General features: G+C 39.1%; 1 protein-coding gene across 7 annotated transcripts in view; it reads left to right on the plus strand.

The window, feature by feature from the left end:
• The window catches only part of HECTD1 (HECT domain E3 ubiquitin protein ligase 1), a 100643-nt gene that overhangs the window by 59996 nt on the left and 15935 nt on the right, over nucleotides 1-24712 (plus strand). For 2 of the 7 annotated variants that reach the window (XM_056134463.1, XM_056134464.1), the window contains exons 18-30: nucleotides 103-197; nucleotides 2359-2464; nucleotides 3635-3769; nucleotides 4538-4677; nucleotides 4906-5229; nucleotides 7241-7407; nucleotides 7763-7939; nucleotides 12762-13598; nucleotides 14272-14493; nucleotides 16940-17073; nucleotides 18171-18242; nucleotides 19925-20047; nucleotides 24401-24557. In XM_056134463.1, the coding sequence (XP_055990438.1) occupies nucleotides 103-197; nucleotides 2359-2464; nucleotides 3635-3769; nucleotides 4538-4677; nucleotides 4906-5229; nucleotides 7241-7407; nucleotides 7763-7939; nucleotides 12762-13598; nucleotides 14272-14493; nucleotides 16940-17073; nucleotides 18171-18242; nucleotides 19925-20047; nucleotides 24401-24557 (2689 nt within the window). The remainder of the gene's footprint in view (nucleotides 1-102; nucleotides 198-2358; nucleotides 2465-3634; nucleotides 3770-4537; nucleotides 4678-4905; nucleotides 5230-7240; nucleotides 7408-7762; nucleotides 7940-12761; nucleotides 13599-14271; nucleotides 14494-16939; nucleotides 17074-18170; nucleotides 18243-19924; nucleotides 20048-24400; nucleotides 24558-24712) is intronic. The other 5 variants (XM_056134467.1, XM_056134465.1, XM_056134466.1 and 2 more) reach the window with 5 other exon arrangements.

Raw genomic sequence — 24712 nt, forward strand, 5'->3', positions numbered from 1 at the left:
ATTTTATGTATATTATACCAATAGATTTATAATGTTTTTATTTATGCATAATTTGTGGATCACTTTTTATTAACAGCCTTAAAAAATTTTTGTTTTCTTTAGAGCATGGATTTAGATATGAAACAAGATTGTAGTCAACTAGTAGAAAGAATAAATGTTTTTAAAACAGCCTTTAGTGAAAATGAAGATGAAGAAAGGTAAACCCCCAGATTTCTCTTAATTTGATATTTGTGGTGTTTGCAATTTTTTTAAAAAAATAGCTTAAATATAATGTTTAAACATGAAGCTCTTTATTCATTTTTAAAAGTAGCATTTGTGTAATAAGAGAAAAGCTTTTAAAACATTAAGTCTAATGGAATAAGAAAAATTTCCATTTGTTATGCATAAAACTAACTGCTTGTTTTAAATTATATATATTGCTTTAATATACACTTGGTAGGGGTGGACATGTAGTTCAGTGATAGATGCCTCAGTGACGCCCTAGGTTTGATATAATCCTACTCACACAAAAGCTGTAAGTGGAGATTTAAATATTGATGGAATATTTGATGATAATTATTCATTCTTAAATATGGCAGTGATGTTTTTCAGCATTTTTTTTCCTTTTTGAGTCACACCCAGTGATGCACAGGGGTTATTCCTGGCTCATGCACTCAGGAATTACTCCTGGCGGTGCTCAGGGGCTTGGACTCGAACCGGGTCGGCTGCGTGCAAGGCAAAAAAAAACGCCTTACCCACTGTGCTATCACTGCAGCCCCAAGCATTCTTTTATAGAAAAGCAAACTTATAAAATTTCTGGATGAGGAGCCAGAGAGATAGTACAGCAGATAGGGCACTTGTCTTGCACATAACCCACCCAGGTTCAATCCCCAGCATGCAAATGGTTCCCCGAGTCACTCAAGAAGTGATCCCTGAGTCAGAGCTAGGAGTAAATCCCTGAACATTGGTGGCTCCATATTTAAAGAAAAATTTTTTTCAGGATTAAATGGCATGCTCTCTCGTATTGTCTTAAACAATGAGAATAAGTGACTAGGGACATTATAAATATTGAAGTTGACACCTGGTTTGATGCTATGTGATTTTACTATTTTATTTATTTATTTTTTTAATTTTTGGGTCACACCCAGTGATGCACAGGGGTCACTCCTGGCTCATGCACTCAGGAATTACTCCTGGTGGTACTCGAGGGATTATTTAGGATGCTGGGAATCGAACCCAGGTCGGCCACATGCAAGGCAAATGCCTTACTTGCTGTGCTATATCACTCCAGCCCCTATTTCATTTACTTTTTTTTTTTTTTTTTTTTTTTTGCTTTTTGGGTCACACCCAGCAATGCACAGGGGTTACTCCTGGCTCTGCACTCAGGAATTACTCCTGGTGGTGCCCAGGGGATCATATGGGATGCTGGGAATCGAACCCGGGTTGGCCATGTGCAAGGCAAACGCCTGACCTGCTGTGCTATTGCTCCAGCCCCCTCACTTACTTTTAAGTATGATTAGATCTTTAAAATCAGATTTAAGTGATTTTATATTGCTATGTCCACTGTCCTATACATTGTATATTATGGATTTAAAACAATTTTTCAAGTATTACTGCATTAAACATTTTTTAACTTTTTGCGAGTAGCTGTAATACTTAGATATAATTGTTATAATAGGATTAAGGTTTAAATAAATATTTTTATATTATATTAAATAGAATAAGTGAACTTTTTTAGTGGTATTATTGAATTAAGTAATATTTTCCCCCAGTAATTTTGGATGAGGTCTCCCAAGTGGTAATGTGGTGGCCTTGAGAGGGCAAGGGGCATGGCCTGCATAGCGATTCTTCACTGTAGCTGGTAATTCAGTGCTGAGGCCAGGGTTGAGGTGCTTCTCGGACTCGGTGGTGCCAGGGATTACCTGGGTCAGCCTGATAGTGTGGAGGCCTCCAGGACTGCATCTGACAAGACCTGGGGCACTGAGAGGTGCCATAGATCAAACTGGCAAGTCTTGCTCCTTAACTCCTAATTCTTGATACAGATAGTCAAATTATTTTACCGAAAACTTTACATCATTGATGCCTTGCCAGCAAGTATTGCTTTCAGAATTTTGCCACTTTATATATTTTTATAGGTATCGTATATTATATAACAGATTAATTACATGGATCACATTTTGTGATGAGTTTTATGAGAAACAATATTTTATTAAGCGTAAGAAATTGAGAGTATTTTTGACTGTTTAGATGTAATCTAATGAAAAGTTAAATGTTCTTAAAGTGTGAGTTCTTGTTGATATTGGTTATTATAGTTTTTGCATGAACATTTTTATATGAAAGTATATAGAAACTCTTCACAGTTATTTTTTTCCCCCGTAGTCGACCGGCAGTTGCATTGATTCGAAAGCTAATAGCGGTACTAGAATCTATTGAACGCCTACCTCTCCATTTGTATGATACACCAGGGTCCTCATACAACCTTCAGGTAGCCATGGAAAATAGAGTTACTATTATTGCTTAGTGCATTTAGGGGTGGTTTTATACTATTCTTAAAAATAAAATCTACTTTCATGTTGTATTAAATGATTCTGCTTAATCACTAAATACTTAAATGTCATTGAAAATTTCTTTGATTCCTGAATGTTAATGGCATTTCTACTTTCATTTAATCAGTTCAATTTGGATAGTATTGCATTATTTATCAATAAATAGTGTAAGCAGTAACTTACATTTGATATGTTGTAAGTAGAAAAGATGCTCCCTGAAAGTAGCAGGAAAAAATTAGATGCTTTACAGGACCAGAATAACAAATTGATATACCACAATAACAAAGAATCAATATCTGTTTTCTAATAAATGTTTTTAATTCTTTGGGAGGGCCAAGTGGTAGCAGAGATTGGACCTGAAGCTTCACACACTCAAGACATTTCATGACTGCAGCAATAGGACAGTGGATTGGGTGCTTGTCTTGTATGCGGCCCACCTGGGTTGCATCCCATATGGTCCCCTGAGCACTGCCAGGAATGATTTCTAAGTGCAGAGCCAGGAGTAACTCCCAACATGTAGACCATATGCCTTGTCACTAAATATTTTGTATTTTAAAAAAGTACATTAAGGGGCTGGAGCAGTAGTACAACAGGTAGGGCATTTACCTTGGACATGGCAATCCCGGGTAATCCCCAGGACAGTGTATTGTCCCCTAGTTCTGCCAGAAGAGACCTCTGAGTGCAGGGAAAGGGGTAAGCCGTAAGCACTATCCCTAAGCCCAAAAGCCAACCAAAAAATAAAATGGAAAAGTAAATGATACTTGGTTTTCAAGACAGAAACAAGGGTACTTAAGTTTCTAAACAATTTTAATAACTTTAAATAAAATTACTAAAAGCCAGTAATCTTTAAAAATTGCAAGAAAGTATTAAGTGTCGTTTTACTAACAAATATGTAGGGATAACCATTTTAGTTAGCAGTATTTTCTATATGAATCTTAATTTCTGTAGACACATGAATAAATATATGTGTAATTGTATCACAATATAAACATATGTGTATATGTATCACTGTACACTGTGAGATTTACCAGATACTTTAGGGGAGTTTTACAGTTCTTAGGGGGGGAAAAGCAATCTATTTTCTAACCATTCTGATAACTTTTGTATAGATACTTACAAGAAGATTAAGATTTCGGTTGGAACGTGCCCCTGGTGAAACTGCATTGATAGACAGAACTGGCAGAATGCTGAAGATGGAACCCTTAGCAACAGTTGAATCTCTGGAACAGTATCTGTTGAAAATGGTGAGATTTTCTCAGCCACCCAGTGAATTCAAAACATTTTTGTCAGGGTTTAACCTTTTAGAAAAGTAGTTTGAGAAGCAAGTATCCAGAGTAATGGCAGTACAGTTTGACCCAGTGATCCTGCTTTTGGGGATCTTTCCTTAAAGTAATCTTTATATACCACAGATGGTTTCTTTTTAAACAATACTAGTGAACAAAATAACATTGATCCATAAAAGGGTATAAAATTGATGATTCTACTAATTGAAAAAATCATGTAACTATTAAAATTTATACAGATTAATGAGGAAAATGTTTTTAATGGTATGATCAAGATTTTTTTTCCCTATCTTAAAATATAAGCTAGAGAGGGGCTGGAGTGGTAGTACAGTGCATAGGGCGATTGCCTTGCATTCATCCAACCCAGGTTCTTATTCCTGAGAACCCATATTTTCCTCTGAGTACCACCAGGAGTAATTCCTTTGTGCAGAGTATCCCTAGGTAAGGCAAAACAAAACACACACACACCATACACACACACATAAAATGTGTACATATAAAATTTATTAAAGTCATGTGTTTAAGTGGTGTTGACATTCATGATCTTGGTGTACATGGTTACTTGATCACCAACAATGTGCCCCACCCATGCCTGTCTCTTTTTTTTTTTCCCCAAAAATATTCTTGAGTATTTGTATTAATGAAATACTTTATGTTAAAGGAATGGGGGAGAGTAGGCAGTGAATTTACTAATGAAATGATGTGTGTTACTCATTTTCTTTGGTGTAGGTAGCAAAACAGTGGTATGATTTTGACCGATCTTCATTTGTTTTTGTTCGAAAATTAAGAGAAGGGCAAAATTTCACATTTCGGCACCAGCATGATTTTGATGAAAATGGTATCATTTATTGGATTGGAACAAATGCCAAGTAAGTGATTCTATATAATATGGAGATCATTTGTGTTTTAAAAAAAAAAACTGTAGTAGAATAAAATTGTTAACTACTGAGTTTAATTTTTCTTGAAAGTTTAACTGAATATCCAAACTATTTTTAGGAAGGAACAATATCTATATTATTAATTACCAAACTTTAATGTGAACCAATATTGTTATTTTGATAAGGTAAACTACTAATTTTTCTTTATTTTTTGTGTAGAACTGCCTATGAATGGGTAAATCCAGCTGCTTATGGACTTGTAGTAGTAACATCATCAGAAGGAAGAAATCTACCTTATGGCCGCTTAGAAGACATATTAAGCCGTGACAATTCAGCTTTAAATTGTCATAGTAATGATGATAAGAACGCCTGGTTTGCCATAGATCTTGGTCTCTGGGTGGTACCATCAGCATATACACTTCGTCATGCTCGTGGTTATGGAAGGTCTGCACTGAGAAATTGGGTTTTCCAGGTATCCAAAGATGGACAGAACTGGACTTCTTTGTATACCCATGTTGATGACTGCAGTCTCAATGAACCAGGGTTAGTTGCGGAGTCTTTGCAAACTGGAAAACTCAATAAAGAGTTTTAAAATTTTTTATAATTATATGCTCTTAGAGCTTCCTTATTTGTGAGATACTTAAGCTAGTAAGCTAGTCTGTATTCTAAAAAATGTCACTTGATGTCATAATTTAGGTATGAAGGTTTTTTTGCTTGATTCCAGAGATAAAATTTGGGGCCTTAAAGACTGTCAAAATCTTTAGATTAAACATGAGTGGTAAGCTGGGCTTGCTTATTGAGTGAAATTGTATATCTATAGCAAACTAGTTAAAAAACAAAAAAATTAAATGATCGTTTTGCTCAGTCCTCCAGTCAATACATTTGAATGTTTTTAAATTAGTAGTGGCAATTGCTAGTTATAGAATGGTAACTGAGTTTAAATCTGTCTTATTTTTATGGATCTTATCCTAAATTTTAATCTTAATTCATTCTTTAGTTTTGAGCCACACCAGTTAGTGTTTCGGGGCTCAGGAAACCATACGGTACTGGGGGTTGAACTTGGAGGTCCATTGTGCCAGACTTGTGCACTCTTGAGCCTTTCGAACTATCTCCCCAGCCTGCCCTATGCCTGTTTTGTGTTTGTGGAGGCAGGTAGAGTCTACAGCTGAGCTTCTCCCTGCCTTGAGCTTACGGGGTTCATTTCTGCCACTGCTGGCAAACTGTGAGTGTCAGCGATTGAACCTTGGGCTCCTGCAAGGTCAGCGTGTACTCCACTTTTGGAGCTCACTCCCTGGTACCATAACCTGTTTTTGGAGGGCCACAGTGCCAGTGTTCAGGAAGCCAAGCCAAACTCCTGTGGTGCAGGGCACTGGGTTTGCCTTGGCTCCCTGCAGGCCTCCTTATCTCTTATACTACCAGGCTTGTACTATTTTTAAAATAATGCCAATATTCAAAAATCTTCAGTAAGTTTAAATTGTAGAGTGTGATAAATTTTGGGAGGTAGAGTGTTCATTTACTGTCAATGTAGTATAGTAGATGCCTCTTAACATTATGATCATATTTTTAAGCTTTAAAGTTAAATTGCTGGTGCATTATTTAAAACTTTGTAAGAATGAAAACTTTTTAGTTGTAGGATATCTATTATTCTTACCAGTTTGTCTTCTTTAGTTTACTATGAATGAAATTAATAGTATACATTTAAACATTTCACCGTAATTTTTCTTTGTTTTCATCTTATTTTACAAAGATCTTTATCACATCTTTTTTTGTTGTTATTTTGGTTTTGGTCTCCACGTAGCAGTGCTCAGGAGTCACTCCTAGCTCTGTGCTCAGGGATTACTCTTAGTAGTGTTTATATGCTGTGCCAGGGATCTAACCCAGCTCAGCTGCATTAAAAGGCAAGTGCTTAAACCCCTATACTAGTTCTCTGGCCCGGTTTTTTTGTTTGTTTCTTAAAAAATATATGCCTTTGCTTATTTTCCTCCTTCCCTTCCCTTTCTTGTTATTTTTGCAATGCCGAGGAGTCTTATACTGTCCTAGCTCTATTTTATTGTATTTTATTTTTATTTATATATCTTTGTGCTGCTGGGGGTTGAGTTGAACCCGTTTTCATGTATGCAATTCATGTACTTTGCCACTAGACAACATCCCCAGCCTAGTTGCATTGCAAAAGCTTATTTTTTTTTACTATGTTTTTTTCTTTCTTCTTGGAGGGGAAGGGGCTTTTTGGGTAACACCCAGCGATACTCAGGGGTTACTCCTGGCTCTGCACTCAGGAATTACTCCTGGTGGTGCTCGGGGGACCAGAAGGGATGCTGAAGATCGAACCTGGGTCAGCCACGTGCAAGACTAATACCCTGCCCACTGTACTATTGCTCCAGCCCCTGTTTTTTTCTTTTTTGATTTCTTGATTTTTCTAATAAACTAATAGCTATATGAAAATTAGTGGATTTTGCTATAATTCTTTGTTGTATAATTTTACTTTACCTATTGTGTTCGTTATTTTTATCTGTTTCAAAACATTACACAATTTTTACGCTAACAACATTCACAGGTCAACAGCAACTTGGCCTCTTGATCCACCAAAGGATGAGAAGCAAGGATGGCGACATGTCCGAATTAAACAGATGGGGAAGAATGCTAGTGGACAAACACACTACCTCTCACTATCTGGATTTGAACTTTATGGGACTGTAAATGGAGTGTGTGAAGATCAGCTAGGTAAAGAGATGAAAGTAGATTATTCTAACAGGCGGATTTATGGTTTTTCTTTTTTAAATTTTTTGTTTGTAACTATGATTTACAGACTTATTGATAGTTGAGTTTTAGGCATATAATAGTTCAATACCAGCCCCATTGCCAGTGTCTGTATTTTCTTCTACCAGTGTTCATACTCCCTCCCCACTCCAACCCCAGCCCATCCTTGCCTTACAGAGTTTCAGTGGTTGCAGTTTAGATCTCACGTTTTCAGTTTTGTTGGGTTTGTGTTTTGGATTTATGGCTGTACCTGATGCCTTGAACAGTTGAATTTAGAAAAAATAATTTTGTTCATGTTCCTCTAATTTCTGTATTATAGGAAAAGCAGCAAAAGAAGCAGAAGCTAATCTTAGAAGACAGAGGCGTCTAGTACGATCCCAGGTTCTGAAATATATGGTGCCAGGAGCTCGTGTGATCAGAGGCCTTGATTGGAAATGGAGAGATCAGGATGGCAGCCCTCAGGGAGAAGGCACTGTCACAGGAGAGCTTCACAATGGTGAGTGGGTGCCTAGCATTTGCAGTGAAATATTTAAAGAAAGTATCTTTTATTATTTGGGCAAAATTTATGAATTGTAAAAGTGTGGCGGCACTGTGTAGAACTGGTTTATTGAGTTTTAAAAAGGGAAGATTATTTAGAAATAACAAAATTAAAAACTTTCACGTTCAACTTGAAATTTACTGATACTTTTTTATGATTAATGAGCTAATATAAGTTTAATAACATTTTCTGATTTATTTTTTAATTCATAGTTTTTTTTGATCTTTGTTTTAAATTTTTCTTATGGTTTTCTTTCTTGTACTATTCTATATCTTGTTAGCGTGACAGAAATTAGGGCGTCATTTTTTTTGTTGTTATTCTGTATGGGTCTTTTGTTTTGGGGGGGGGTCATACTGCTTGATGCTCAGGGGTTAGTCCTGGCTCTGAACTCAGGAATCACTCCTAGTAGTGCTTGGAGGACCACATAGGATGCCAGGGATTGAACCCAGATTGACTTTGTGCAAAGCAAAAGCCTTACCCACTGTACTATTGCTCCAGACCCTAGTCTGTATAAGTTAGATGGAAAACTAGTAACATTTTTAGTTACTGTCCTTTAGTAATGTATAGAACAAAATCTGACATCTTCCTTTATTAATGCATTGCACAGTATTTCAATGTTCACCAGCTTTTTTTTTTTTTGGATGCATCATTATACTTTCCTTTTCTGTACGGGCTCCTTTTGTGTAAATCAAGATTTTGGGGCGTTTTGTTTATGAGCCATACCTGGCAGTGCTCAGGTTACTCCTGGTTCTGTAGCCCCTAAATCATCTTTTTTTGGGGGGGGGAGTCACACCCGGTGATGCTCAGGGTTTACTCCTGGCTCTGCACTCAGGAATCACTCCTGGTGGTGCTCGGGGGACCATAGGGAATTCTGGGAATTGAACCCGGGTCCACCGCATGGAAGGCAAACGTCCTACCCACTGTGCTATCGCTCCAGCCCCTAAATCATCATTTTTAACCTTAGATAATACAGATTTTAGGGACATTCATATCTATTTAATAAACTGCTGGCTATTTCTTTTTTCTTAGAAGTTAAAAGACTGATACATTAACAAATAATTTCTCAACTAGGAAATAGAATCTTACCAGTTTTACCCAGCATTAAAAGTGGGTAGGACGTTTGCCTTGCACTCAGCCAACCCGGGTTCAATCCCTGGCCAACCCGGGTTCAATCCCATATGGTCCCCCTGCACCTCCAGGAATAATTCCTGAGCACAGAGCCAGGAGTAACCCCTTAGCATCTCTGAGTTTGATCCAAGAAAGGGAAAAGAAAAAAAAAAAAGTGAAGAAGAGGGCTGGAGCATTAGTACAGCAGGTGGGGCATTTGCCTTGCATGTGACTGACCTGAGTTCAATCCCTGGCATCCCATATGGTCCCCTGAGCACTGCCAGGTATCACTCCTGAGTGCAGAGCCAGGAGTATACCCTGAGCATCGCTGGGTGTGACCCAAAAAGCAAAAAAATAAAAATTTTTTAAAAAATAGAAGACTTTTTTTTTTTTTTTTTTTTTTGCTTTTTGGGTCACATCCAGCAATGCTCAGGGGCTCAGGGGTTACTCCTGGCTTTGCACTCAGAAATTACTCCTGGCGGTGCTTGGGGGACCATGTGGGATGCCGGGGATCGAACCCTGGTTGGCCGCGTGCAAGGCAAATACCCTACCCGCTGTGCTATCACTCCGGCCCTGAAGAATAAATGTTTTAATTCTCTCAACTTATATCAAATATTTAAAGGATTATAATAGAAGCTATAATATTTAGGAGAATAACTTTTATTGTCTTATTGTATTTATCTCCTTTGTGATTAGATTTGTTTACTTGCGTAAACAATTTTATTTTAATATTTTGTTTCTTGAATTATAGCCAAAATCACTTCCCTATTTATACTTGCAAATCATTATAATCCAAGCAGATTTGCAATGAGTGAGCATATAGCTCCCATAATTTGTAAAAATCATAATAATAATCGAGCTGTTGATAGTAGCATTTAAATCAGCAACTTCACATGTTTTTAGGCATCTTCACGGTCACGGTCCTCCCGTGGTTCATCAATTTGCTCTAGCGGGCCCAGTAACATCTGTCGTGAGACTTGTTGTTACTGTGTTTGGCATATTGAATATGTCACGGGTAGCTTGCCAGGCTCTGCCGTGTGGGCGAGATACTCTCGGTAGCTTGCCGGGCTCTCTGAGAGGGACAGAGGAATCAAAGTCGGGTCGGCCATGTTGGCTGCATGCAAGGCAAACGCCCTACCTGCTGTGCTATTGCTCTAGCCCTTTAGGCATCTTAATGCTAATATTTTTTTTCTCCCCTACATTGTTTATTTTTGCTTTGAAGTATTTGTGGACTAATTAAAAATATGTCAAGGCAGTTTATTTTTCTTAGACTGGAAGGAACTAGCTAGGAAAATTGGATTTTTTTTTCTTTTTTTCAATACTTGTAAAGAGAATTTTTCTTTTATTTATTTTTTAAATTTTACTGAATCACTGTGAGATAGTTACAAGCTTTTATATTTGGGTTACAATCACACAATGATGAAAATTGGAATCTTAATATACAAGTGTGAGAGAGAAAGAAGGACAGTTGCTAATCTGATGAATGAGAGATCTGGTTTACCAAAATGGCCACATGTTAGGCCATTAGTTAACACATTTAAGCCTTCAGAAAGGGGTCTTAGCCTCTAAGTACTTAAGCCTGCTGTTTAGAGCAATGGCTATTTATTAGTCACTATCTTTTTTTAATGTTTTAGACATGGATGTTCACAGTTTTGTACTTTTATACTTTTGTATTTGGATTATATCCAATAGTACTCAGATTCTGTGCTCGGGGATATTCCGAACAAAACTCTGGGCTTTGTGTGGTTCCAGGATCAAACGTGGGCCTCCTACATGCAAAGCATGTGTTCAGCCTTTTGAGCTTTCTCCCCAGCCCTGTACTGAAATACTTCAGTATAGTACGTCTGCATCTTTTCTTGCTTCACCTTTGATATTTATATAAATATATTCTGAAGCCTAATATGAGTGGTTTAGCTTTTTGAAATTGTTTTATTAAATTGCTGTTTCCTTACTGAAGAATCTGTGTGTTGGTAGGAATATTTAGTTGTTTTTTTTTTTTCATTTTAAAATGCATTTATTTGTTTGCAATATTATAGTTTAGCTTCACAACTCTCTGTGTGTGATGCTTACTCCTTGTTCCACCAGTATTCCTGTACCATTCCAACACCAAAAATAACAGTCTGCTCATTTATCTCACTCTCCTCCCTTTTCGCTCTGGCAATCACCATAAGGTTTCCATGAATTGGAGGATTAGTTTCTGTGGCTTTTTTGCCAGTTCGTTTGTGTTAGTAGTTCATACTTTATGAGAGGAAACATACAGGAACTTTTACTTTCTTTCTTTGCTTACCCTCAGGTACCATCTGATTGTCTCAAAAGGCATTATTTCATCTTTTTTTAGTGCAGGGTAGTATCCCATTGAGTGTAAATGCCACAGTTTCTTATTATTTAAAGATTGTCGGACAATTATTGACAGTGCCTAACAAAAAAGAATGATCTGTATCCTGGTAAAACTTAAAGATACGGTTAAAATTTTTGTCATTTTTTAGATTATTTCCTATTTTTATTGGGTTTGGGCTACATGTTTGAAACTTTCCTTTCCCATATTACAGAAAGGAGACAGTTAAATATTGGTTCTTCAGAATTCATTTCAGTATACAGAATAGCTTGAGGCAATTTGAAGTAACTTCTAGATTACGTATATTTAAGGCTAGAATTTTTCTCTTTCAATTTCTCATATGCAGCTAATCCCTATGTGCAATTGGATATTGCTTCTGTCCCCTCCCGTGCCTCATCAAAAACTTGTCTGAACTTGTGTGTGCACACACAGGAGTATGTGTGTGTGGCTAAAGTGCTTTCAAACTTTCTAAGAACTTGTTACGTATTTAAAATATATAATATATATATATATATTTAATGTGTTGTATTTTTCCCTGGAGTAGCCTATAATACTAAAATCAGGTTGTAACATTTCTTTTAATTTCTTTTTTATTAGACACCTTATTTTATTGCTTTTGGAAGTTAACATTTTTTAAAAAGATTAAACGTTTTCTGAGTACGAGCAAATGTAGTTTGAATGTCACTGTTTATTAGGTTTTTACACATTATTAGTTTTAGCCTGTAGGTTCTAATTAAAGAACTTGGCATACTTTCCAACTTTGTTTTTAAAATTTTCTGTGTTTATTCAAATTTACTCAAACCTAAAAGAATCAAGTAACTACTGAACTTTGAGAACACAACCGAAATGCTAACTTAGTGTTATTTGAGCTGGTTTATTTAATATTTCTAGTCATATGTAAATATTACGTGTTATTTTTATTATATAGCCCAAACTTTGAAATGAATGTGGTAAACCAGCAGGTTGTTCTGTTTTATTTTCTGTAAAAGACATTCAATCACAAAATCTTCTTTAGCATCAAAAAAACCCTTTTACTTAAAATTCATGTATACATGCTTAAGCATCAGTTCTTTTATAATTTTAATGGTTCTTTCACTTAAAAAACACCCAATAAATGTAAACATGACCCTTACATTGTTTTTAAATCACCAAGAGTGAACAGAACAGGAATAAGAAAATAAATGGAAGAATTTAACTTTAGTTGGCAGATCTTAAATAACTATAAAACCTCAGAGAAGTACAGCAGTGATGAAAAGCTGATCCCATATTGTGGAGCTACTGTCTGACACGCTCCTATCTGCTTTCTGCTGGGTCTCACAAACTCCTGTCCCTTTCCAGGCTGGATTGATGTCACCTGGGATGCTGGTGGCTCAAACTCTTACCGTATGGGCGCAGAAGGAAAATTTGACCTCAAGCTTGCACCAGGGTACGACCCTGATACAGTGGCATCACCCAAACCTGTTTCATCCACTGTTTCAGGCACAACGCAATCATGGAGCAGCTTGGTGAAAAACAACTGTCCAGACAAGACATCAGCTGCTGCAGGCTCCTCAAGTAGAAAAGGAAGCAGCAGTTCTGTGTGTAGCGTGGCCAGTAGCAGCGACATCAGCTTGGGTTCGACCAAAACGGAACGGAGATCAGAAATTGTAATGGAACACAGTATAGTTTCAGGAGCTGATGTCCATGAACCAATTGTTGTTCTTTCATCTGCTGAAAACGTCCCTCAAACAGAAGTAGGGTCATCTTCCAGTGCAAGCACCAGCACCTTAACCGCGGAAACGGGAAGTGAAAATGCTGAAAGAAAGTTAGGCCCTGATAGTTCTGTTCGTACTCCTGGGGAGTCTAGTGCAATATCCATGGGAATTGTTAGCGTTAGTTCTCCTGATGTTAGTTCAGTATCTGAATTAACTAATAAAGAAGCAGCTTCACAACGACCCCTTAGCTCTTCAGCAAGTAACAGACTGTCCGTGAGTTCTCTGTTGGCTGCTGGGGCCCCCATGAGCTCTAGTGCAAGTGTTCCTAATCTGTCCTCAAGAGAAACATCTAGCTTGGAGAGTTTTGTAAGGAGAGTGGCAAACATAGCACGGACTAATGCCACGAACAACATGAATCTAAGCCGAAGCAGCAGTGATAACAACACTAATACTTTGGGGAGGAATGTGATGAGCACAGCAAGTAAGTGAGCTTTTCCTTATGGAACCCAATGCTTTTTCCACTCAGTGCTACCAAGTAGGGTTTCTTATCTAGTAGATTCTGACTATTGTCTTTAACTAGATTATTAACCATTTTAGCTACAACTACATCAAATTCAGCATTTCACGAATACAAAATTAAGTTCTATAGAATAATTTTAAGATTTCAGATCAGGTGTAATAAAGAACCTCTTATTCTGAAAGAATGAAACTTAAGTTGCTTCTGTTTTTCACTCTGATAAATCATTAAGTATAGTTGCATGAGGAAGTAAATGACTATTAACTAACATCACAGTCAGCTGAAACCAGAGCATATGCTGGTCTAACTTTTATTTAGACCTAAATTGATATTAGCTTGTCAAAGTTTAAATAATTTTGATTTAAGCTACTAACAACTCAAATGTAATTCCCTTGAATTTTATTACCAGTTTCACGTCTTTAAAAAGTTAGGCTTGATTTAAAAAAAAAATAATAACAGTTTTATAAAACTAAAAATTTTTAGTTGGATTTCAGTTGGGTTCCCAAAGTTGTTGCTTTTCAACGTTTTAATAATGTGTGCTAAGACCTTATTTTATTTTCTAAATACAAAATCTGTTTTATTTAAGGTTTTTACAGTCTCACCTATTTGTACTGACGTGCTTCATTTTTTTCTTTAGCTTCTCCTCTTATGGGTGCCCAGAGTTTCCCTAATTTGACCACACCTGGTACTACATCAACAGTGACTATGTCAACGTCCAGTGTTACTAGCAGCAGCAATGTAGCTACAGCAACAACAGTTTTATCGGTTGGTCAGTCACTTAGTAATACTTTAACCACCAGCCTTACATCAACCTCCAGTGAGAGTGACACAGGCCAGGAAGCAGAATATTCCTTATATGGTAAGTGACAGTTTTAAATATTTAGATATTTACCCGTGATGTATTCAATATGCCAAACACAGTAACAAGGCTCAAAATGGAGACGTTAGTGGGCCCGCTCGAGCAAATCGATGAACAACGGGGTGACAGTGACAGATATTTACTGAGTGATTCCATAATATTTTTCATTATATTTTTCTGTTGAGTGTTTATGAACCTTTGATTGGAAAAGAATTACTTTCACTTATAAGTATAGTACCTTTAAGATTGAAAAACATATGAGGCTCCGTGAATTGATTATAAGTAGACATCTGGGGCTGGAGAGACAGAACAGTGGGTGAGACATTTACTGTGAATGTGGCAACCCCACTTCCATCCCAGACTCTACACGTGGTCCCCCAAACCCTGCTGGGAGTGATCTTTGAGCATAGAGCCAAGAGTGAGCCCCTGACATTGGTTGGTGTGGCTCTCCCCTCCCCCTCACCAAAAAAAAATATATGTACCAATGAAATAACTATGGATAGTGTTGCCTTTTCTTATACCTGTCTAGTAAAAGGCATTGCATATTTAGTTCTAATTATTAGACTTAAAGTTATATATTGAGAAATATATGTGTGTGTATATATTTATTTGACCCAGAGCCTTTTCAGTTCTGGTTCCTAAACAATTAGGAATTATATTCTTCTTTTTCGGTGGACGGGCGGGTACTCTGAGCTGAGATGTGAGCCTGTCAAGTGCTGACTGGACCTGTAGCAGCGAGGATTGAGCTGGGCCATGGAGCTCATGGGCTCTGGTCCTTGTTTGCTTCTTTGTTTCTGGTCACACTTCACTGTGCGAAGGGACAGCTCCAACTCTGCCCTAGGTTCTCTTCTGGAAGTTCTCAGGGAATCATGAACTGTTCGGGGTTGGTCCCAGACCTGCTCATGCTAAGAATGTGCTTAGCCTGTTGAGCTCTCTCCAGCTCAGCGCTTTAAGTCTTCAGTTTGGGGGTGGGGGAGGCGCACCCTGTGGTGCTGGGGATTGCACTGGGACTCTTCCATGCAGAGTATGTGTTCAGTTCGGTTAGCCGTCTCTCTAGCCCTGGTATTTTCTTTAAGAGCCAGTAAATGTTTTAGTTTCACTTTTCCTTTTTTGTTTTCAGTTTGAGATATAATGAGACTGTAAAGGGATAATAAAATTGAGCATCTTTGTTATGAGAGACAATGTAAATTTGACCCTATATTTATTTAGGTGTGAGGCAGTAAGATCTTAAGAAGGAAGGCCACATAAAGGATTGTTTTGTTGGACTTCTTCATGCACAATATAACATGAAAAAGAGTCCTCCTTACTTCTGTCCCTCCACTATTCTTTCCCCTTTCCTTCCCTCTCTCCCCACACCCAGGGTGCTGAGAGTCACACCTGGCCTTGTTCTCAGGGGTTGCTCCTTCGATGCTGGAGAGCAAACCTGGAGTTCTTGCCTGCAAAGCCTGCACCCAGCCTGCTGAGCCATCTTAAGCCCAAATGTTATTCTTTAAGCAATAAGTTAGTCCTTAAAGTTAATCCTTAAGTAATCTGCCAGATCATATAGCTAAATTCCTAACTCTGATTCATTCTTTCAATCCTATTCTTTTCTCTCATCTTTCAGTCATTTTAAAATAAAACCCATATTGTTAACCAAAAAAAAATTCTTTTTTTAAGTGTTACGAACCATGATATATACGATGCTGTTGATAGCATTTCATGCAGAGACAATATTCCAGTGCCACACCCTCTGCTAGAGTGTCCCCCCCTACTCCTTAATCTACCCTCCTCACCCACCAGGGTAAACTTGTGCTGACCTTTTATTTATTTATTTTAAAAATAGTTTTTTATTTTCCATTACTCTAGTAATTTACATACTTTCGGGGGTGATGGGGATCACTCACACCTGGTAGTGCTCAGGGGTTATTCCTGACTCTATGCTCAGTAGTTTATGTGGTGCTGGGAAAAGAACCCAAGTTGGCCACATACAAGGACACTTACTGCTGCTGTACTGTCTCTCCAGCCCCCCCTTTTTTTAACAGTGATCATCTTATTTAATATTTGCACAAATCCTACAAAACAGATGATTATTGTGATAATTTCACAATTTATAAAGTCACTATCCTCAAGTCAGTGAGCTCACTCAGGTGTTCTACTCTTAGCTCTGAAAAGCTGAAATTTTAACCCAGAAAGACTCGTAACTACAATGCATATATTCTTCCCTCCACATTCTTCAGCCCCTTTTATAGAGTCATATTTAGTTGACGTCATCCTTTATCCTATGCTGTTTTCTGCCATCCTTATGGCTTGCTGATATTGTTTCTCGTCTTGTTTGTGTGGTGGTGGAAGAATTGAGTGGCATAATAATAGTTTTTATATTTGTTCATTTTGAATTTAATTTTTTTTTATAACCCATACACAGTTTTGTTTTTGTGTTGTGAATGCGGTTGTTTCTTTTGGTTTCTAGATTTCCTTGATAGCTGCCGTGCCAGTACTCTGCTAGCTGAGCTAGATGATGATGAGGATTTGCCAGAGCCAGATGAGGAAGATGATGAAAATGAAGATGACAATCAGGAGGACCAAGAATATGAGGAGGTTATGGTAGAGAGAAAATCCACCATTCTTTCTTTGGGCTGTGGAGCAGGGGTGGTACACCTGAGGGTGGTGCGCAGGGTTTACTCCTAGTTCTGTGCTCAGGGATCCCTCCTGGTGGGATTTGGGGGCCATATGTGGTGCAGGGGATCAAACCCAGGTCAGCCATGGGCAAGGCAAGAGCCCTTCCCACTGTATTATCTCTGGCCTCCCTCTGTTCTTTTAACTAAGATAGGATGTAATAATTGAAATAAGGAGTGGGAGAAAGATCTCTGGAGCACATGCTTTTGCATGGGAATGCTCCTGGTTTGATTCCTGGCATTCCATGGTCCCCCTCTCCCACCCACCCCCCAATAAGCACTGAGTCAGGTAACACCCATGCACTGCTGGTGGGGGCCCCAAAATAAAACAAAGCAAAAAACAATTGAAATGAGAAGAGGAAAAGCAAAGTCCTAAATGAACTTTGAAGTGAGGAAATTTGGTTCCAGTATAAAAAATACAGAAAATTACTCCCTTCCCCTGCACCCTTATCCTCCTTGAGTGCCATGGGTGGAAATCAAGGTCTTACACACACACACACACACACACACACACACACACATACACACACACAAACACTTAACCTGGACATTCATGATTCTTTTTTAAATGAAAATAAACTTGTTTATGGGTTGGAGAGATAGTATAGGGGTTAAGGGGCTTTCCTTGCATCCTGCCAACCCTGGTTATGTCCCTGGTATCACATATGAGGTCACTTCTGAGTACTACTGGGTGTGACCCAGCCCCTCCCCCATGATTTGTTTACGTTTGAAATATACAGTGCCACATGCTGATGTTTTGTAAGTTTTTAGAGCACATGTTTTATATATCAAAGTTTGTGTGTAGGAGCTCCAGGTTAAATATCTGGTACCTGAACAGTGCCAAGGGAGGCCTTTAAGGACAGCACCTTTGGGTGAGGGCCCCCTTCAAAAAAGAGAGGATGCACACACAGACACATACACATCACATACACACACAAACACACACACTACCCTGGTATATTTGTTTTGATGGGGGGGAGGGCAGACCTGGTAATGCTCAGGGCTTACTTCTGGCTCTGCGCTCAGAAACCACTCTTGGCGGTGCTTGGAGGACCATATGGGATGCTGGAGATCCAACCCGGGTCAGCTGCGTGCAGGGTAAGAGCCTTACCCACTGTACTATCTCTGAGGCCCCCTAATTCAGAAAATTTTTTGTATATTTGGGGGCCACACCTTGGTAGAACTCGAGGGCTGTTCCTGGGTGTGTGCTCAGGGGACCTTATATGTTCCTGGGGATCAAACCAGTGTTGGTAACATGCTGGGCAAGAAGAATAGAAAATTTTTACAATATTACACTTGAGATTTGCTAGTACCTACTGTTTATATAAATTATAACTGTATTAAATTGACATTCCTTACACAGAACTGTAAGATAGAGGCATAAAAATAGGTGTTCTCCAGGAAAATAGTACAGAGGACTGGAGTATATCCTGTCTTCCATCAACCCCAGGTGTGACTGCTGGCATCATAGATCCTCGGTAGCACTACGTGTGTAGCACCGATGACCCCCTGTGCTGTTTGGGGTCCTCCTCATCCCCCAAAAAATAATTTGCTCAATTTTCAATTTTAGGCTCTCTGATTTACAGTACTGTTAGTGACAGGGCTTCCTGCATAACAGCCCAGCATCACACCCTCTACTAGTGTGTCCCCTTCCCTCCACCAGTGTCCCACTGGTACCATACACCCTCACTCCAACCCTTTCTCTCCCTGTGGAAAACTTCGGCTAAAGCTCAGTTCTGTTTCCTTCCTGTTTCTGTTGCCTTGGGGCATTTGTTAATACCCTGCTATCATTCTTTGTATCCCACGAAGGGAGAGGTCATTCTGTGTCTGGCCCTTTGCTTCTAACTAATTTCTCTTAGCCTGATAATCTCCAGATCTAACCACATAGCAGCAGATTGCATAATTTAATCTTTTCTTTTAGCTGGGTAATATTCCATTGTGCATATGTATCATAATTTCTTTATCCAGTCATCTGTTATTGGATATGGATTGTTCTTAGATTTTGGCTATTGTTAAGTAGTGCTGCATTCAACATAGGAGTGTAAATGTCTTTTCTGAATGTTGTTTTTGAGCCCTTGGGTAAATTCCAAGAAAGGGTCATATGGAAACTCAGTTCCTGTTTTGATTTGTTTTGCTTTCGTTTTGGACCACAACCAGCTATTTTCAGGGTTTACTCCTGGCTCTGTGCTCAAGGATCATTTCTAGAGAGCTCAGGAAAACCATATGTGGGTCAGGGATTGAACCTGGGTCAGCCATGTACAAGGCAAGTGCTCCACCTGCTGTGCTACCTCTTTCTCAAGATGGCTAATGAATATAAAGGGTTTTTTTTTTTCCTTATTTTTATTTTTGAACGCACACCTGGCAGTGCTCATGGGCTAGTCCTGGCTCGGTGCTTCGGGGTACCAGATATCAAACCAGATTCACTCCAGCCCATTGAGCTATATCTCTAGCCCTGATTGTGAATATTGTTGTTTTTTTGGGGGGGAGCGTTGTGGGGACGGACCTATAATTGCTCAAGGGCTGTCCTGGTTCTGTGCTCAGAGTCACTTATAGCAGTGCTGAGGGAGCCACACACAGTGCACCAGATTGAACTGGGGTCAGCCATGTGTCAGGCAAGCACTTTAACCCCTGTACTATCTCCCAGGCCTCAGTGTGGAGTTTTTTTAAATAGCAGTTTTGGTGATTTGGTTGATAGTTTCAAGTCAAAGTTAATAAAGAGAGATAAATACACTGGCCCAACAATCGAATGCATCTTTGCACGTTTTCCTTTCTTTCTTCAGATTCTGCGCCGTCCATCCCTGCAGCGTCGAGCTGGCTCCCGCTCTGATGTCACTCACCATGCTGTTACCTCCCAGCTGCCACAGGTGCCTGCTGGAGCAGGGAGTCGGCCTATCGGTGAACAGGTAATAATACCTCAGTTTCTCTTCCCAACTGTGCATTCTCCTCTTCACAGTAAAGCATAAGCCAAAGTGCATAGAAAAACAAAAAAGGGTGGTACTGAGTCTCTAATGAGAGGAGCCTCCGCAGTGCTCGTGTCTCCCATGGAGTCCGTGATTGCAGTTTGTGTTGAATATATATTTCTTCAAATGCCATCTTGGCTTTTCTTTTTTCTTTCTTTCTTTTTTTTTTTTTTTGTTAACGTCTTTTTTTTAATGCCTCCCCCACTTTGTTTTGTACACTGTGGATCACACACTTGGCTGTGATAATGTCTAGTAACTGTTGTGGTCTGTTTCCTGCTACCCCTTTAAGGGCCAAGATGGGACTCGAAGGGTGGAGCAAGAGCCTAGGTTGTCTAGTGGTTGGAACCAGCCATGGTGCTCGCCAGGGATTAAACTCTCTAGCTGTGGCACACAGCACACACACTGTGATGCTTACCAGGGTCATGATGATGCTGCCACATGCCTGGCTCACAGCTCTTTCTGTGATGCTCACACACACTTGGCTGTCTTGCAGCCAGAAATCATTTTTGACTCTGGAGCAGAATGGACAGATTTCACTCAGTGTATATGAGCTTTGGATATCTGACCATAGGCTCATAAGGCAGGCATTCTAGGCTCTTGCTCTACTCCTCTGAGTCCTATCTTGGCCTTTGAGTAACAAGGAAACAGACCAAAATGGTTACTAGCGATTGTCAAGTATTTATAGCTTTTATAATAGCAGTAGAAGTAGTATTAATATTATATGATTTTATGTTTTAGACACAGTTCTCAATATATTAGATGTTTTTAGTATTTTAAGTCAGCTTAATTTTATGGAACTTTTTTTTAATGGAATCACTATGAGATACACAGTTACAGAGTTCTTTATGGTTGAGTTTCAGCTATACAGTGTTCCAGCACCATCCCTTCAGTACACATTTCCTGCTACCAATATACCCGGTTTACCTCCTGCCAGCTCCCCCCACCCTGCCTCCGCAACCTTCCTCTGTGGCAGATTCTCTCTCTCTCTCTCTCTCTCTCTCTCTCTCTCTCTCTCTCTCTCTCTCTCTCTCTCTTTCTCTCTCTCTCTCTCTCTCTCCCCCCCCTCCCCTTCTTTCCCCTCCTTCTTTCTCCTCCCCCCCATTTTCATCTCCTCTTTTTCTTTTAGGCACTGTGGTTTGCAAGTGTTACTGAAAGGGTAATATGTATATTGCCCTTTAAGCACTGTTTTTATGGAGTGATAATTTCTACATATCATTGTCATAATGGTCCCTACTTCAACCTAACTGCACTCTCCCCCCTCCCTTTTTGTGGCTAGCTTCCTATCTTGGACCAATCCTCCTGGCCCTTGTTTCTACTGTCTTTGGGTATTATTTACATGCTATGTGTTTTTGTTTTTGTTTTGTTTTTTCATTCTGCAAATGAGTGCAGTCATTCTCTATCTGTCCTTCTCCTTCTGACTCATTTCATTCAGCATGATACTCTCCATGTCCATCTGAATATAAGCAAATTTCATAACTTCATTTTTCCTAATAGCTGCATCATATTCCTTTGTGTAGGTATACCAGTTTTTTGTGTCTTCTCATCTATTCAGGCACTTGGGTTGTTTCCAGTGTGTACTAGCCACAATTTTCAGATTGTTTGTTAATGGTCATATATAAACTTTTGGATCCAGGATGAAAATTCAGATATTCTAACTCCAGAGCTGTCAGATATCAGTTTGGCTTGTTATAAGTAATTTCAGTTAAATAGTCAAAATACAAGAGTCTTCAGGTAATTAAATAGTCAGTAGTTAAATAGTCAAAATACAAGAGGCTTCCAAGGTGAATCAGGCTTTTAGGATTCATCTGTTTTCAAATGCCCATTGATCTGGTCTTAAACTCCTGGAAAGAGATGAGTGGAGCAACTGCTTCCTTTTTACCTCTGAAAAACGTCCAGAGTTCAAAGGTACTATATTGTCGATGGTCTGCTTGTTTGCTACAAGGTCCATAAGAATGATTTATGGGGGGGGAGGGGAGCCTGGAGTGATAGCACAGCGGGTAGAGGGTTTGCCTTGCACATGGCCTGACCCAGGTTTGATTCCCAGCATCTCATATGGTCCCCCCAAGCACGGCCAGGAGTAATTCCTGAGTGCAAGAACCAGGAGTAACCCCTGTGCATCACTGGGTATGACCCAAAAAGCAAAAAAATAAATCAATAAATAAAAAAGAATGATATATGGGGATCTGCAAGTTTTATTTCTTGCAGAAATAAAACTTCTGTCTGAAATTAGAGTTTTGAAGAAAAAGACAAGGTACATATAATTGAATCAGCTTTTAGAAGACATCAAAATGAGAACTCACAAGGCTCAAGGCTCTGGGTTTGATCCCCAACATGGCTCAGCACCCTCTCTCCCAGCACCACTTTATGTGGTGTTAGGTGGTGACCACCAGCATAACTAGGCTTGAGCAGCACATTGCAGTCTTGAGCGATGACTTTCGGGCTCATTGCCTGGCTGAGTAATGATGGGGTGCCTCCAGACTTCCTCAGTAATATTCAGGAGACTCCTCTGACCCCATCCCTATAAGAAAGACCAATCCCAGTTTGCTCCCTGGTACCCCCAATGGTTCCCTGAGCATCGCCAGTAGTGCCCTCTCCAGAAAAGAATTTTGAAGTTAAGTTCTTGTACAACCTAGCTATTTGACTTACTTAAAGAGCTGTGTGTACAGGACATAATATGATTTTATTTCTTAAAATTATTACAGTAGATACTTTAAAACATAGTTCAGGGGCTGGAGCGATAGCACAGCGGATAGGTCGTTTGCCTTGCACGCAGCCAACATGGCTGACGCAGGTTCGATTCCCAGCATCCCATATGGTCCCCCGAGCACCGCCAGAAGTAATTCCTGAGTACATGAGCCAGGAGTAACCCCTGAGCATCGCCGGGTGTGACCCAAAAAGCAAAATAAATAAATAAATAAAGTGTTGTTAAAAAAAAAAAAAACATAGTTCACTGATCTCTTTTTTTGCTTACTATAAAAGAGGTGAAGAGGAGACTGTTCCTTCAAGAAATTTTGTTACAGAAACTTTTTTTAAAGCTGTTTAACAAAATTGTTATGGGTAGTAGTTTAAAGTAGCTCCCAAGCATTATATCATTTTGTATATAATTTAGCATATAATGGGGTTTACTTGTTTTTTAGAAAGCAATATATTGAGGGATGGGTACTTGATCATTGTATAACTGAAACCCAAGCACAAAAATTTGTACATCTACAACTGTACCTCATGGTGTTTCACTAATAAAAATTTAAAAAAAGAAAAGCAATAGATTGGACTGGAGAGAAAATACAGGGATTAAGGCACTTACTTTGCATGTGGCCAAGCCTCATTTAATCTCAGACACTGTATATGGTCCCCTGAGCACTGTCAGAGTGATCCTAAGCACTGCCACCAGTGGTTTCAAATGTTGTTTCAAAACAAAAACAAAAAGTAGTATATTTAAAAATAATAAGTGTAGGCTCACAAGGTTACAGGAAGTTGCAGAGATAGTGCAGAGGGGTCTTATGTGCTTTTTGCCCAGTTTTTCCCAGTGGGTACAATTTATAGAGAGTGTGGCATCATACTATTTAAGTTGTCTAATTTGTTTAATATATGTGCAGTTCTTGGTTTAATATATGTGCAGTGCTTCTATTACATTTTAGCAAACATTTTGAATTGTTAAATACCACGAATGCAACTCCTTTTTTTCTTTCTCTTTTTACTTTTTAAAAATTTTGGGCCACAACCAGAGATGCTCAGGGATTTCCCCTGGCCTTTGAGCCATCTATTTGGTTCTGCAACTTACTTTTAATAAGTTAAAATCATTAAGTGCTATGTACGTTTATATTGGGTCATTTTTTGCTTAGGAAGTAAGGCTTGGGACTGAAAATGTAGCTCAAGTTAGGTAGAGCCATGCCCTGGACTAGAAGGCCATGGATTTAGTCCCGAGCACTTTGTGCCCCTACCCCCTGCCCTAATACCAACCAGGTTGTTCCCCACAAGCTGTTCAAAGACAGAAAAGAAGTCTGACTAAGAAAAGGCTAGTAACTATAGAGACTGCTTAGCATACGTAATTTCTGCAGTAATGGCAAGTTTGGGGTTGGTTTGTTTTGCAGCCACCCCTGGCAGTGCACAGGGCTTACCACCTTCCTGGCTCTTTGATGAGAGATCACTCCTGGGTGTGCTTGGGTGACCATATATGGTGCCAGGAAACAAACGGGTGCATGCAAGGCAAGCATCTGCCTTAACTCCTGTACTATCCCTGTGGCCCCAGTAATGGAAAGCTTTATCTTTCAGTGTTTGTGTATGGAATTTTAATAGGAAGAAGAGGAATATGAAACTAAAGGAGGACGCCGGAGAACGTGGGATGATGACTATGTGTTAAAGCGGCAGTTTTCTGCTTTGGTTCCTGCTTTTGATCCTAGACCAGGCCGTACAAACGTCCAGCAGACAACTGATCTAGAAATTCCACCCCCAGGTACAGTATGTTTTAGTTTCTGTGATTTAGTTTGAGTAGATAACAAATAAGGTAGAAAAATAAAGGGTCCACTGTTTGTGAATAAAAGGTTTCAGGAAAACTGTTTCTCTCCCAAAACCTTAAAATTATACAGATTTATTAAATAAATCTGCATA

This window comes from Sorex fumeus, unplaced genomic scaffold (assembly GCF_029834395.1).
Source record: "Sorex fumeus unplaced genomic scaffold, SorFum_2.1 ptg000098l, whole genome shotgun sequence".
Taxonomy (NCBI): Eukaryota; Metazoa; Chordata; class Mammalia; order Eulipotyphla; family Soricidae; genus Sorex; species Sorex fumeus.